Source organism: Doryrhamphus excisus, linkage group LG10, assembly GCF_037039965.1.
Source record: "Doryrhamphus excisus strain RoL-2023G ecotype Guam linkage group LG10, RoL_Dexc_Guam_v1.1, whole genome shotgun sequence".
Taxonomy (NCBI): Eukaryota; Metazoa; Chordata; class Actinopteri; order Syngnathiformes; family Syngnathidae; genus Doryrhamphus; species Doryrhamphus excisus.
In genome coordinates this window covers 6,513,419-6,529,980 of record NC_136366.1, presented here as the reverse complement: position 1 = coordinate 6,529,980, position 16,562 = coordinate 6,513,419, and the positions used below count along the sequence as shown (strand labels likewise).

At 43.4% G+C, this 16,562-nt stretch overlaps 1 protein-coding gene across 2 annotated transcripts; it reads left to right on the top strand.

Moving 5' to 3' along the window:
* The first annotated feature begins 7,603 nt into the window (after positions 1-7,603).
* On the top strand, positions 7,604-15,252 carry tmem38b (transmembrane protein 38B). 2 transcript variants are annotated; one of them, XM_058064674.2, is made up of 6 exons: positions 7,604-7,859; positions 11,630-11,786; positions 12,593-12,777; positions 12,924-13,011; positions 13,199-13,316; positions 14,375-15,252. In XM_058064674.2, exons 1-6 carry the CDS (start codon positions 7,748-7,750, stop codon positions 14,606-14,608), a joined length of 894 nt encoding a protein of 297 aa, XP_057920657.2. In that variant the 5' UTR covers positions 7,604-7,747; the 3' UTR covers positions 14,609-15,252. The 2 variants fall into 2 exon arrangements, with proteins under 2 accessions (XP_057920657.2, XP_057920658.2); XM_058064675.2 differs by having other exon boundaries at positions 7,604-7,869.
* Positions 15,253-16,562: the final 1,310 nt, after the last annotated feature.

Below are 16,562 nucleotides of genomic sequence, written 5' to 3'. Positions count from 1 at the left end.
TAAGTAGAACTTTTAAGAATATTTCAAGTTAATTATACTTGTTTTTAAGTTAATCTTACTTAATATAGCCATAGTTCAATTTAATCAAAACATATTAGTTAAAAGTACTCAAAATGGAACAACATGTTAAATGAACTTGACATAATTAAGTTATTAGAACTTTGAGTATGCATAACTTCATTTATTTAAGTACTTTGAACATTCGGGTTTACAGTGTGCTAGTAATAGTACATGACTAGTATTACTACATCATTTTTACCAAGCTCCTGTTTTTCATCCAGCAGCAGCCCCACCCTGGTAACATGACCCCCGCTGCTGTCGCTGCGAGCCCCCCCGCCAACCCCCCATCAATGTTACAAAGAGCGCGGTGGAGTCTTGAGAGTAAAACTATTCCCTTGGGGCACTCTGGAATAGATCGTGTGATGGTGGCTGATTCAGCATTTTGTGCCCCCCAACCCCACCCTTCAACCCCCGCCTCAACCGCCCCTCCACTTCCTGTGAATAGACTCCCAAACTCTCTCATCACTACATTTCTTTGCCATCTGTCTTGCCGAGAGTACACCCTCTCCTCCTGCTATCAGGTTGCATCATTTAGGCCAAGGTGGGTATTGGTACCCTTCCTTGTCCCCCCCCCCCCCTGTCTGTAGCAGCTATGGAAATAAATATGGAAATCCCAAGATCCCAGTCAAAGTCCAAGGTGTCCAAGTCCAACCCATCCAACAGAAAACAGTTAACTTTCATCAGCGCTCTGGTCCGGGAACAGGAGCCTGCTTGATAGCATCTATTTTAGCAGTTAAAGCAGTTAACCCCCCCCCCTCCCTCCTAACTTGCTTGAGCGTCTCTATTGATAGCCGGATCAAGCCACTATCTGATTGCAGAGCTCCACTGTTGCCGCCCTCTTACAAGCAAAACACGCTGGTCTGGTGGGGGGGTTTGTTTGCATGACAACGGTATCTTTAGTCGGGTAAAAATAACGATCCCTGTTCATATAAAAAAGGGACCGAAAACGTTGTGATGTGCATGCCAGGCCACTAGTTGGCGATGGTGCTCTGTGACAACGTACATCGACGAACACAACAGGAAGCAGAGCAGAACGGAACAGAACACGACAACTCTGAACCTCGCATCAATGGCGATGCGGACCACCGAGCTGTGACTGCTCTTTTTTGGGGGGGGGGGGCTTTTCCTTGTGTGAAATAGATTACTTTTTTTCTCACCATATTACATGTTTTATTCCCGAAACATTTTTCTCGTTAGAATGTCATTTTTTTTCTTTTCATATTTTGACTCTATTCTCATCCGATTACCACTATTTCTGGTAAAAAAAAAATTATGACTTTTCTGGTTAGAACAATGCACAATGATGAGCCAATTCAAGAAACAATACAAGCAGTTGATGTTTGCTAAATACAAGGATGAAGAGTCTTGAACCAGTCATGATGTGCTATATATATCACTATATTGATACAGTCATTGTATGGTCATATTATATCATACTTCGGTACAAGGTACATTATTAAAAAAAAAACCTTAAACTGTATTATGGAAAGCAGGAAGTGAACAAATGTAACAGTTACTGATTGTAAAAGTACCAGATGGAGGGGTAGGATTTAATAAGCTTTGCTTCTTCCTACTCCTTTTGGACATGTGGAACTGTGAACTGATTATGTGATGCATTCAATTGTAATCTGATGCATGTTCAAATGAAATTAAACCATTACCATTACCATATATATATATGATATAATACTATACACTTTCAGATAGTGGAGTGAAATGAGAACATCTCCCCGCCTCAGATAGAATGTGAACTTCAGTATGTGACAAAAATAAAATAAAAAATTTAAGTTTTATATTAGGAAAGCAGGAAGTGAACAAATGTAACAGTTGTATGGTCATATCACCTCGTACTTCGGTATGTGATAAAAATAAAATAAATAAATAAAAACATTTTTTAAAAGTTATTTGAAAAAAACTTAAACTATATTAGGAAAGCAGGAAGTGAACAAATGTAACAGTTGCTGATTGTAAAAGTACCAGATGGAGGGCTAGGATTTAATAAGCTTTGCTTCTTCCTACTCCTTTTGGACATGTGGAACTGTGAACTGATTATGTGATGCATTCAATTGTAATCTGATGCATGTTCAAATGAAATCAAACCGTTACAATAGATTCTAATTTTTTTCTGTGAATATTTTCACTCTGTCCCTGTAAAAGGACTGCTGATGTGTCCATGCTGATGTGTCCAGATGTGCTATTGCTTCAGACGGCGGTCAGCAACAGCATTTTCATCCATTGTCAGCCAGACCAGCTACACATGAAATGCACACATGTGATAACCGAACGAGATGGAAAAAGCGTGTGCGTCCCGGTCCTGAAACATGTCCCGGCATGTCTCCCAGGAATGCCTGTTATGTATTGTGTCAGGAATTTTTTTTCGGCCATTCTCATACAGACTATCTGCGCTGCGTCCCGAAGGTCACTGCCCTGAGCTGATCCGCCGCCAACGCTGAGCAGAACCATCACAGTGTGGGAAAAACCAGAATGGAATGTCTTGAGGAAGCACGTCGCCCAAATAAGCAAGCCGCCTCCCTTCAGGTAGCGGAGCAGATAATGAGTGCTTCTATTTGTCTTCCAACGGAGTGTGTGTTTGCCAGCATCTGCCCGAGTGTGTGTGTGTGAATGTGTGTGTTTCCTCGTCAGCGAGCAGCAAGTACACACAGCGAGGGGCGCCAATCAGGAGCAATTACGCTCAAAGACGGAAGAGAGTCGAGAGCAGCATTCCTACTCAGCACGACAGGCGCTCAAGTCAGCCTTGATTAATGGGAACGTGCGTCTCGGAACTCCGTGCAAATAGATACGTTTGGAGCGCCTCAAAGCAAACATGGTGGCAAGTTGTCGTGGATGCTTTTGACATGTTCATTGCAATGTGGGTCCAACATCAGAGAATCACATTCTATCTGAGGCGGGGAGATGTTCTCATTTCACTCCACTATATGAAAGTGTATAGTATTATATCATATATATATATGGTAATGGTAATGGTTTTATTTCATTTGAACATGCATCAGATTACAGTTGAATGCATCACATAATCAGTTCACAGTTCCACATGTCCAAAAGGAGTAGGAAGAAGCAAAGCTTATTAAATCCTACCCCTCCATCTAGTACTTTTACAATCAGTAACTGTTTCATTTGTTCACTTCCTGCTTTCCTAATATAGTTTAAGTTTTTTTGTTGTTTTTTTTTAATCATGTACCAAAGTACGAGGTGATATGACCATCCAATGACATAATGGGTACCATAGTGCGTGTCAATATAGTGATATATATAGCACATCATGACTGGTTCAAGGCTGGTCCTAACCCTAACCTCTTCATCCTTGTATTTAGCAAACATCAACTGCTTGTATTGTTTCTTGAATTGGCTCATCGTTGTGCATTGTTTGAAGTCCTTACTCAATCCATTCCATAGTTTGATTCCACATACTGAAATGCTATGGCTTTTTAACGTAGTCCTAGCATATAAGTGTTTCAAATGTAGTTCTTCCCTGAGATCATATTTCTCCTCTCTTGTAGAGAAGTATTGGATGACATTTTTAGCTAATTGGTTATTTTTAGCCTTATGCATTATTTTAGCTGTTTGTAGATGAACTATATCAGCAAGTTGAAGTATTTGCGATTTTAGAAATAAGGAGTTAGTATGTTCTCTGTAGGTGGCATTATGAATTATCCTTACTAACTTTAAACTTCCTAAAGAATCTTTGTAAAAAATGCATATTGTGACTTAATGCCATCATATTCTAACTTTATTTCCAAAATATTTATCAAATAAATGACAGGTTTAACGTATGTCTTTAAATATTATTTTTTGAAGTACTCCTCATAATATGAGGAATTTATTCTTGCAATGTTTCTCATTAGAATAAAAAAAAATTCTCTGAATATTTTGACATTATTCTCATAAAATTACAGCTGCTTTTTTCATTTTCGTTTTTTAATAACTAGTAACTATTTCAACTTTTTATGACTATTTGCATAATATTTTGACATTTTCACAGCCCATGTTTCTTTGTTGTTTGTTTGTTTCTCAAAGAATTCCCATTTCATAAAAACATTACATATTTCTTCTTTAATATTTAAACTTTGTGGTGTGTTATTTTTCCATAATATGACGTATAAAATGACTGCTGAGTTGTCTTTTAATATTCTAGAAATAAGGAGTTAGTATGTATCTCTGATGGAGTATTTAACTGGACAGTACTGTTAAAGTGTATGACGTTGTTTGCTTTTGGCTCAGTGTGACATCATCACGATCTGCTGTCCGGACAGGCTCTTATGTTTGGATTCAACTCAAATGTGACTTTGACCTCTCCACGGGGTCGTCGTGGCTCCAGAATGACGTCACACACTCCAACATCATCACCTCTGCATGAGGTGGACAAAAAGCTCTACTCCAATCATACAATAGTTGTAGTTTGAGAAAGGACTTGTCATATTCATGATGTCTTTTCAGGAGCATAGAGTTGATTTTTTTTTTTAATTAGACAAGGATTCAAAATATGAGAAACCAACAAAAGAAAATCAAATAGTAATATGGGAGAAATTAGTTTGTGGAAAAGGAAGTCAACTGTCCTGAAAAGGACAAGTAAAGGTACAAAGCTTATTGAAGAAAGTTGTAAACAAGAGCAAAGCTATTATGTGAAGTTGGCTCGTTATTTGCTAAAGACGCTAAATGGTCTGTCCCACGGCAACAACAACATGACACATGCGTGTGCGTGCTTGCTGTGTCTACGTCTGTGTCTACGTGGAGCATGCCTGGGTACGTATAGTTGCCAGTCCTGGGGGGGGGGGGGGTTCCCGGCCAGACCCAGAGGCAGCCAACGTCCCACATACAGTACATGTCATGTTGCTATTCCCAAAACAAGAAGATGACTCGCTTCGCTGGCCTTCGATGGATGAGCCTGGAGTGGGACCGTATCTAAGCTAGCATTGGAGCGAGGAGGCAGGAGGGGGGCTAACTTCCTTTTACGCTTTAGTTGGGAGGAAGAAAAATAGTCAGACGATGAAATAAGGAAGGAAGGAAGGGAGGAATGAAGGGAGGAAGGAAGAAAGGGAGGGAGGAAGGAAAGAAGGGAGGGAGGGAGGAAGGAAGGGAGGGAGGAAGGAAGGAAGGAGGGGAGGAAGGAAGGAAAGATGGAAGGGAAGGAGGAAGGAAGGGAAGAAAGAAGGAAGGAAGGGAGGAAAGAAGGGAGGGAGGAAGGAAGGAAGGAATAAGGGGAGGGCAGAAGCAAAGAAGGGAAGGAAGGAAGGAAAGAAGGTTGGAAGGAAGGGAGGGAGGAAAGAAAGAAGGGAGGGAGGAAGGAAAGAAGGAATGAAGGGAGGAAGGAAGGAAGAAAGGGACGTAGGAAGCAAAGAAGGGAAGGAAGGAAGGAAGGAAGGAAGGAGGGGAGGAAGGAAGGCAGGAAGGAAAGATGGAAGGTAAGGAGGAAGGAAGGAAGGAAGGAAGGAAGGAAGGAAGGAAGGAAGGAAGGAAGGAAGGAAGGAATAACGGGAGGGCAGAAGCAAAGAAGGGAGGGAAGGAAGGAAGGGAGGGAGGAAAGAAGGAAGGGAGGGAGGAAGGAAAGAAGAAATGAAGGGAGGAAGGGAGGGAGGAAAGAAGGAAGGGAAGGAGGAAGGAAAGAAGGAATGAAGGAAGGAAGAAAGGGAGGTAGGAAGCAAAGAAGGGAGGGAAGGAAGGAAGGAAGGAAGGAAGGAAGAAGTGAAGGAAGGAAAGAAGTGGAGGAAGGAAGGCAGGAAGGAAAGACGGAAGGGAAGGAGGAAGGAAGGAAGGGAGGAAAGAAGGAAGTATGTATGTATATGTATATGTATATGTATATGTATATGTATATGTATATGTATATGTATATGTATATGTATGAACAAGAGCTTCCACTTGGCTGATGGCTGACTAATTTAGAGTGTCCATATTTTCCCGGGCGTTTTGGTGGTTTCTGTTTTTGCCGGCGTTGCTAGGGACCAACCTGCCAAGGTATCAGTCTCCATCATGACAGGGATAGAACTAATCCCGTAAAGCCACATGTGGCGTCAAAGGGTATATCCAATAGGAGCGGGAGTTCTGCCGCCTGAGTAGCGTCTCATTACACTACCGCCATCAAGTGGCCTGGCATGCATATTACACGCCATTACACATTGAAGGATCGATGCTAAGCTAATAGCTATGCTAAGTTGATGTGAGACTTTTGCATAAACACCTTTATGTGCATGAATGTCAGTAATGTTGGCTTTTTACAAATATGGGCTCAACTCAAGACGGCAGCGTAAGTGATCAATATGAGTGGAAACTACTTGCTTAAGAACTGAAAAATACCTTCAGCCAAATTGATCTACCGTATGTTTTTATGCTACTATTTCTCCAGGGCAAAGGTTGTCCCAAGCAGATAAGACTGATAAGACCGTGGGAGTGGCCAAGGCATTGAATCACCTGGCCATGTTAGAAACTCAGCCAATTCTTCATGATCTTCATGCGTCTTTGGCACGTCTAACGTACAATGTGGGACACAATAAGCCAAGGTTCCGTTGTCTTTTCACGTCATGTTTTATCCCTTTACAAAGTTGACATAAACCTAAGTCCCGCTGTCATGAGCAGAGGTCATCGAGTCATAAGAAAGGTTTCTGCTGCCACCTAGTGGCCAAGTCATCACATTACAGCTTGTAACAGTTTGTCAGACTTATATATTGTTCCTGTGTGGACTCCAGTCACATTGTGGATGCCATCGGCCTCGACTAGACGATAACATCAAATACTTGTAACTCAGCTTTGACGTAGACATCACGAACTTGATTCGAAAGTCTGGTGACTTTTATTGCTATTTATTAGGGGCTCTAATTGCTCTAATTCTAATCGTTACTGACACCTAGTGACCAGGGCAGAATACTACATTTCATATGCCTTATATTTGCATTCTACTTCACTTAATTTTTATGCTTGAATATGCTTCATTTAGGCAAAATATGTGTAACATTTGCTTTAATGTGCATATGTTTTGTGTAACAATAGGCTGCATTCAACACAAAACAGCGGAGTTATTCATCCATATGTTTGTGCCCTGCGGGCCAGACAGAATTAGGGCTGACAGCATCCATTAGTAAACATTTAAATGAAAAAATAATCAATAAACCGTGTTATTATGCTTTAATTCGAAGCACTGCATTGGCATGAGTACGGTGGTTGTTGTATTTGCCATTTGCCGTGTCGCCAAAATAGCACCGTAGAAAAATAATCGTTTTATTTTGAAAAAACATACCTGATCCAGCACTGTACCGCATTACTGTCCAATCACATCAGCAGCGCTGCGCTGCGTGGCGGAGGCGGGCCTTGTCCACTTCCTGCCTTGAGATTGGCTCGCCGTGCTCACCTCCACCCAATCACATCGCTGCTATGTCTCCGCCTGCTCATCACTACCATGGCGGAACACGGAGCAGGAATTCCGCCTGTGTGACGATGACAGCGGCGTTAAACGGCTGCCAACAGGGATGAACACACCGGCTTGGCTCAGACCTGTTGAGCGGATGACGAATGTTGGCTTTGGTGCTTCACTTAAAAGCAACTTTGCCGGGTTTTTTTCCCCTCAATCCCGGAAGCTCATCAGTGTTGTATAAGTAGAAGCCTAAAGTGCTGTATGGATGCACGGAGTTGGTGCCTTTAGTTTTTTTTTCCAACACAGGGATAAACAATTTCTTTGTATATGATGGATTTTCTGGACGATCTTTCTCATGGACTGGCCACCATGTCCATGTTTCCATACTTTGACATGGCGCACTACATCGTGTCCATCATGGCTCTGAGGGAGCAGCCAGGTAAGTCCAGGTGTGTACAAAAGATGCTAACAGACATAGTCTTTCTTGAATGCTACCCTCACAGGAAAGTACAGCACTCCTCATAAAATGTGTTGTAAAACTAAATAACACTAAGGTCACTCTAAGCCACCTTCCGGCTCGAAAATCACACCCTTCAACACCCCCAGGATGATATACGGTATATTATGTATACATTGCACCGTAGGCCAACATCAGCGTCCCTCCAGACGGTTTAGGACACCCAATGTGAGGAAAATCTGTCTCTCTTTGCTCTTCATGTGGGTTAGACATCACAAACAAACCTCTGCTTGTCATGGAACTAATAGGCTGTCCCTTGGAATATTTGCAAATGATTGCTTTGTAGACACTAAAGTAGGCTTGGCTGCACATATTAGCACTGTAGCTGATATAGCATATTGTAGACACTAAAGTAGGCTTGGCTACACATATTAGCACTGTAGCTGATATAGCTATGCTAGTGTTAACTTGCTAGTGTCCTCCTGGCCCCGCCCCTAATGTCAGGTTGGTTATGTGCCGTATGCCATTTATTAGGTCGGATTAAAAACATAGAAAAAGTGAACAATAATGCTTGTTGATGTTAGCATTAAAGCTACAGACGCTAAAGCGCTTCCAATAATACACCAAAATTGACGGGCACAAATAAAGACAACAAAAGTCCGGAAAGTCGCAGTTCTACTGTGTCGTCTTATGAAAAGATGTTAGACTAATGCTTCAGGGCAGACTGGGGGGTACAGCGAGGGGGGGGCACAGCTCTTAACGCGTCCTAAAAGTATCAGAAAGAAGTGTGTCAAAATGCAAATGTGCGCCAAGCCCAGTGACGTCGTACCACCGCGATAATGGTGCCACGAACAGGTGGACTTTGACACACACACACACACACTCGTAGAGTCCATTGTCACCCCCCTCCCATGGTGCTCTATTTTGGAGCTTGCCTCATGAAGCATCCATGCCTGTAACCTTTCCCCCTTTGTTCCCAACACCCTGCAGCACGCGTGGCCGTGTGAGCAATGTGTGTTGACACAGCAAAGACGGATATTAGCACAGCGCAACGTGCAATAAAAGTTGAACGTCAAGCCAGGCCTTGGGGATTTTTCCTCCCCAAAAGGAAAGGAATGTCACACACACACACACACACCCTCGCTACATCCTCCCTTTGCTGACTGTCAACAACCCTGTGCAGGCCAACTCAACCTCTTAAAGGTGTGTCCAAAAAGCTACAAGATTAGCGGAGAGGAAGCAGGCTAGCCGCAAGGCAGCAGAGAAGGAGCAGCTAAAAGTCAACATGCAGAAATAACCAGAGATAAGCTTCCTATCGGTGCAGTCCGTGTTGTCGATTGGGACAGAAGGGAGTGGTAAAACGTTCCAAGGTTGAGATATCGGTAAAGGACAGAATGGGCTTCCGTGTCTTTGGACTTGAATGGACAATAAAACTTGCATTGTCGCTTGCATTCAAGCCAAAACGCAGCAATTGAACACATGCAGCTAGCATGGCTTTGCTAGCATGTACGATGTAGTAACTCTCCACGTCAAGATAGAACAGATTATCTAGCGATACATTCGTACAGTTTTCTGGAATGTAGCGTTGGGACTCAAACAAAGGTATGGTTCACCAGTATGGAGCTTTACTTTACAGGAGTCTTTAATCTTTTGTTAATCCTCCGATTAACCTGAGGTCTAACCCGGGGGCCAGCCAGGTGGATCAGGGTTCAAATTCGAGACTGAAATGACAAGATTATATAACAAACAGTCATAGCACAGCAACAGTCATCGAGTTGGACTCCCCAGAAATGCTGCTGCTCAAGTTCTGCCTAGATCACAGAAAGTACACAGCACAGTGTTGACTTTGTCTTTGCACTTGTAGTCCGTATTGTAGTACAAAGTACAAAGTACATAGTATAATGTATGATGTGGACACAGGATGGATCCTGGGCAATACATAGGCAATACAACACAAACAACAAAGTGGACGCGTGTCCACCAATGAATTAACAAATGTTCTAAAGTACAAATTAAAAGCAGTAAAAAAGCACTAAAAGACGAGCTTGGTTATACTTTTGCTTTATGATCTCAAATGACGGATGTGACTGCACTCACCTGTTTGTCAAGTTTAATAGAACAGATATTTTTAGTGCGCTACAAAGAGCATGAGTAGCTTTCAGGCGCCTAGCATGTTAAGACTTTGGCTCAAGCTATACGGAAATCGTATCGACCCAATTTGGTGGCAGGAACTGATATTATCCAATCTTGAAAATTCATCCTGAAGATGGGATCAGGCCATCCAGACTCTTTACTACCCAGGCTTAAAAAGCAGGTGAGCTATTGCTGCGTTTGAGAAACCTGGGAAGTTAAAGTGTAAGCGGTCCGACTTTCAAGCTTGACCGGCTCAGGTCTTAAAACTACCTTGTGGACCCAAGTATCGCCTAAAATGTGGAGATTTATAAACGGTAGATTCCTTCTTCACTCCCAGCTTTTCTTCCTGTCACTCACACCAATGACTTGGTGACGCAAGCAAACAACAGAGTTAAGATGCTCATTTGACTGGAATGTCAATCAATAACCACGTTTACATGGACCCAAATATTCCAATTCCATTCGGGTTATTTGCTCAAACGGAAAGAATGTAACCTTTGTATACACCTCATTCCCAAAGAATAGTGCCAATTCAAATGAATATATAATCGGATTCACAGGGGGTGGAATATTCCTTTCCCCAATCCGATTGAGGTATCTTGTACCCGCTCAATCGAAAGTTGTCAGCCTGCGTTCTTCTTTGTGGTGTTTTTCTTCTTCTGTTTATTGGCGGTTGGCAAGCAGCTTTCGTGTGCATTAGCGCCATCTGTGGAACAGAATCTAAACCCTTCTATACGCCATTCACAAGTCCAGTTTTATTAAAAAAAGAAAATACATATCTATATAAAACATGTGCCAAGCTTAATTATAAAATATTAGCAAGATTGAACTTTATCTTTTCTTGTTCCCGGGTGCGTTCTTTCAGTGAATGCGAGATATGAGATATGACATAACACGCAGCTCGAGAAGTTCTTCGATTTAAAAAAAAAAAATGGAGGCGAGCAATCGGCACTGGACTGCTACGGAAAGTTTGTTTTTGATTCAAACTAAATTTCAGGACAGGACGAAGGAAAAACTGGCGATACGGAGTTATTCCAACAAGTGAAAGAAAAACTGGAGGAAGTCGGTATCACGTGATGTTGGTGTTTACGCTTTACTGGGCATGCCCCATTGACTATTCTGGTTGATTATAGCGCCGCATGTAGACACGTGATTGGAATATTCCTTTCCATGTATACCATTGCTTTCAGAAAGGTCATTCGGAAAGAAAAACTCCTCATGTGAACGTGGCTAATGAAGCAGTCACCGCTGTGGGCAGGGTATTTTTCAGTACACCCTGTCGACAGTGTCCGGTGGTATACATTGTGGTCATTTACAGCCACGTGCAATAGCTGTCTTTGCCAAGGCAGACTTTGATCGAGCTGGATGTTGTCCTCAGTCAAGTGTCCAATGATCCGGAGCCTCCAGGCGTGCGATCACGTTATGCAGCGTTTCATTGAAAACAAGGACACCAGTGTTCTTAACCAACATTATGAACCAGAGCCAACATTGTGCAGCCTCACACGGGAAGTAATCCGACCTGCACTCTGACCTTAAGCCACTTGTCCACACTTCCTATGTGTTGATTAGCTGCGGTCAAGTTGAATATTTATTCCAGGGACATTTGACTTCTCTTACAGGGGCTCTTCAGGTGTCCCGGGTCAGCCCGCTAGCCTGCTGGTTCAGCTCCATGCTCTACTGCTTCGGTGGCGCCGTGCTCTCCGGGATTATGCTGGCAGAACCGCCCGTAGCGCCGTTATCCAACGGCACCAGCGTCCTCCTCGCTTCCCTCATCTGGTAAGCAGAGAACCAAACACAACAGCACCTTTGTCTCTGTGGAACAGCGATAGCCTTGTCTGCTTGAAAGTGATTTTTAAACGGCCTGCCAAGGAACCTGAAAATGCATCAGGAGTCAAACTGCTGCTGTTGTCTGTCTCCCTCTGCTGGTGGCATCTGACATTGCACCCAAACAGCCACATTTAATCACTTTACAATAGATGTATAGATTTTTCAGTCATTCATTTTCTAACGTTCCTCACGAGGGTCGCGGGGGTACTGGAGCCTATCCCAGGTGTCTTCGGGCGAGAGGCGGGGTACACCCTGGACTGGTCGCCAGCCAATCACAGGGCACATATAGACAAACAACCATTCACACTCACATTCATACCTATGGACAATTTGGAATCGCCAATTAACCTAGCATGTTTTTGGAATGTTGGAGGAAACCGGAGTACCTGGAGAAAACCCACGTGGTGGAATTAAACTCTGGTCTCCTAGCTGTGAGGCCTGCACGCTAACCACTGGACCGCCGTGCAGCCCTGTATAGATTTTTAAGTAACTGGAGAAAAAAAAACAACACTTTTTAATATGTTCTTTAATTATCACACCGTTTTAAATTATTATTGTTTTATTAAAGTTTTGAGATACTACATGCATACATGAGATCATCACAATGTCATGTTTTTTTTATTAAAACTGTAATTTACACAAGCTTATGGTATTTCATATCTTTGCAATTGAGTTGGGGGGAATGCCGCCCTCTGCTGGTCAAAAGCTGTATTGCCGCCATTGGCTTCACGACAATTCCTGTGGTGGCCTGACAGGTACCTGGTGTTCTACTGCCCCTGGGACCTGGTGTACGGCTGTGCGGCCCTGCTGCCTCTCCGCTTGGTTCTGTCGGGAATGAAGGAAGTGACACGCACGTGGAAAGTCCTGGGCGGGGTCACCCAGGCCCACAGCAAGTACCAGGATGGCCTGCTGGTCATGATTGCCATCGGCTGGGCCAGAGGTCAGTGAGCCATTCTCACGTATCTAAACTACAGATCAATGTGTGATCTAAATACTACTAAATACAAACAGTGTGTATTAGCAGCGACACGTTTACTGCATGGCGCAGTACTACTTCCAAGTGTGTCTGACCTTTGTGTCCACCAGGAGCTGGGGGCGGTCTTATCAGTAACTTTGAGCAGCTTGTTCGAGGAGTGTGGAGGCCAGAAACCAACGAGCTCCTCAAAATGTCCTAGTGAGTCGTGCAATTTCTGGAAGTAACACAAATTGGTTCTGGGACTTGAAGGGTGTTTTTGAGGGGGTCTTTGAAGGGGAACTGCACTTTTTGTTTGGAAAAAACACAATCCTCTTTCCTATTTTCTGAAAACCAGTTCATCTGAGCTAGCTAACAATGGACTACCTTTGTGTGTGCGTGTGTGTAGCCCCACCAAGGTGACCCTGATAGGGGCGGTACTGTTTTCTCTGCAGCAGACCCGCTACCTGCCTCTGCACAAGCACCACCTGATGCTCATCTACACGACCTTCACTGTCGTCAACAAGGTCAGTTTCAGGATCAACTTCGCTCATTTTACACCGACTGGGACAAAAGTATTTGGCAAGGAAGTGGAAAAAAAGATGGCTTTCAGGTCAAGCGTCGTCTTCCAAATGACCTTTTCTGTCTCCCTGCTTAAAAGTTTCACCGTCGTTGGCGTTGTTGGCGCGGCGTTACCCTCAGGGCGGCGGCTTTTGCATCATTTTCCTCCGCTTGCATCATCCTCCTCTTCTCTGGGAAACTTGTCTGTGGCGCTGATACATCCACCGCGCCGTCTTTCAACTCGGATTCGTCAAAATTAATGAGATGTTTCAGCAGATGGAAGACCTGTCAGACGTGATTGTTTGTTATTGTGTGGAGTCTACACTGATACACATACCATCATTGCCTAACATGGTTCTACTCCACCTTCGTATGTGTTTCCACACGGGACTGACAACTGTTCACCCGTCATGCAAATCTTTCTAACACTTAATATGTGGTATCATTTGTACAGCCATCCATGTTGTCCACTGGGGAATATGGCGGCCAAAGGGGAACTTGTCGGTCTTAAAGACGTCTTACGCGGTGTCGTTTTTATTTGAAAACACAAAAAACATCTCAAATGTCTCAAAATGTAAATGATTGAAACAGTATTGCTGCATATGCATGTCATAGAAGCTCGCCACCCAGTGGCCTGGCATGCACATTGCAATTGTTTATTGTATTGACGCCATTAGCATTGTTCATTCATTCATTCATTCATTTATTTTCTATCGCTTTTCCTCACAAGGGTCGCGGGGGTGCTGGAGCCTATCCCAGCTGTCTTCGGGCTAGAGGCGGGGTACACCCTGGACTGGTCGCCAGCCAATCACAGGGCACATATAGACAGACAAACAACCATTCACACTCACAGCCATTAGCATTGTGGGAAATGAAAATACAAGTTGTTTTTAGGAGAGTTATTCATGCGTGAACATCCTCTTCAAGCTTGCGTACGCATGATTGACAGTCACCCTGACACCCGAACAAATAGACCGCCGTTCTCCCTTCCACCCTCACATCCTGTGCCGTCTTATCTTCCCAGGCGAGGATGATGCTGACCGGCTCCGCGGCATCGCCCTTCGCCACCATCGAGTCAGCCATCTACAAGACGCTGTTCACCGGCTTCTCCCCGTACGCCGCCCTCGCCGTGGAGGTCAGGAAGGCGTCTGCTCGTAACGGCTCAGGGAGCGCGCTCACCTGCGAGAAGAGGCCCGCCAACGGAAGCAGAACCAAAGACGGATCGCAGGCGGGGGAGAGCTGCAAAAAGACCGACTGAGCCTTGGATGTCTTTTGGTTTCCTCCATTGAGTTTTTCATCATCAAAGTGAAAGTGAATTTCACTCAAGACTCCAGTGAAGCCGGCACCGTATTTTGGGGCTCATCCTCACGCTACTGTGATGTTATGATATCAGGGCTACAAAGCAATGTGTCTTATTTTTTTTTAAAAGATATGCATATCTATATTTATAATCAAATGATACTTTTATGTCTTGGGGAACAATGCTGTGCACCCGCTGCTTTCTGAATGGCTTCATATGGGAATGCTTTCCTGCTTTACAATGGGGAGGGGGGTTGGTTTTCAATGATATGACATTGAATCATTTTTTATTCTATTTATATAAAATATAATTGCACTTGCAAAAACGGAGAAAAGCTTTTAAAATGGGTTTGCTTGATACTAAATGCCTTGAATCGTAAATGAAGCATTCAATTCAGTTGCCTGCTGTCAATATTCCCGCACTGAGACAGCACAGGAATGTGAACGCTTCACTTGAAGGAAGATTCCTTATCCTCAAAAGTCGATCCATGCTTGATTTTCCTGCACCAGGGTCTGCGTATGACAATAAAAGAAAGTTATTGTATTGGATCTCATTGGGTGTACCTAATGTACTGACTTGTTTAAGTTGATCATGACAGTAGATATGCAGAGGTTATACAGGTGGGGAAAGCTATAGGATGTGTATATATCGCTACGTTAGCTTTTACAGCATCATTACAGTTCACCGTTTGACCTCCACTGTAGGCTGAAAGGTTGCATCAGTGTAACATCAGCACCTGATGAAAAGACGCCTGCAAATTTCCTCCTCTGAATACAAATAACCGGGTGGGGGGGGGGGGGGCAAAGCAGCTGGTAATGTTGACGTTTGACTGTTTCGGCACACACCTTCCAGAGAACTAACAATTACCCTAATGGGGGCCGCCATGTTTGACCCGAACATGGCAGCGCAGCGTCACATTGCTGAGACGTCGAAGACACCCCCATCCACCAACCTTTTCGCTCCTTGTTTTCTCGCCGCTATCGCCACAGGTAAGGAAGTTAAAAAAAACATTTGATCCAAACTTTGGAGGTGACTGAAAAAATTAAGCAGAATTTCCCATTTTCAGGGGTGTCCAAACATTCTCCACCGAGGGACTATTTGTTTCAACAGTGTGTTAGCTTCAACGGTAGCTTTGGGTAGTTTTGTCCCCTTTAAATGTCACAATCACGCTCAAGCATTACTACATTACATCTTAGCACCAGTAAAAAGTTCACTTTATTGTTATTGTTTTAATATTTTTAACCAGACAAAGATCTCCTATGCTATATGACAGAACACTCGACTGTGTTTAAGTACCTGTTACAAAAATGTTAGCCCCATTTCCGGTGTGTCCAAAATCCAAAGAGTGAACCAACTAAAATATGAAGCATTTGGGTTTCCGGGGAGTTCCATTCAAATGAATCACTTTAGTTTACTGTGTTTCTGGAGAGTTCTTTGATTTGAGTATGTGAAACAATTCAAACGAATCACATGAGTTCGCTGTGTTTCTGGTTAGTTCAATGATTCGAGTCAGTGAAACAAATCAAATGAATCACGTGAGTCCCATCGTTCGACTTAATGAATGAATGAATTACCCGAGTTCGCTGTGTTTCTGGTGAGTTCGATGATTCGAGTCAGTGAAACAAATCAAATGAATCACCTGAGTTAGCTGTTTCTGGTGGGTCCCAACGTTCAACTTAATGAATCACTACAAATGAATGAATTACCCGAGTTCGCTGTGTTTCTGTTGAGTTCGATGATTCGGGTCAGTGAAACAAATCAAATAAATCACCTGAGTTAGCTGTTTCTGGCGGCTCCCATCGTTCGACTTAATGAATCACTTCAAATGAATCATCTGAGTTTGCCGTGTTTCTGTTGAACCGCATTCATTCACTAACCGAGTTTGTGAATCGATTCATATTTGACTCAGTAA

Excerpts from the sequence above, each read along its gene's own strand:
- tmem38b (XM_058064674.2), top strand. The coding sequence starts at position 7,748 with ATGATGGATTTTCTGGACGATCTTTCTCATGGACTGGCCACCATGTCC. Across the intron at positions 13,012-13,198 it reads GAGCTCCTCAAAATGTCCTA|CCCCACCAAGGTGACCCTGA; the intron begins GTGAGTCGTGCA and ends GCGTGTGTGTAG. Across the intron at positions 13,317-14,374 it reads CCTTCACTGTCGTCAACAAG|GCGAGGATGATGCTGACCGG; the intron begins GTCAGTTTCAGG and ends TTATCTTCCCAG.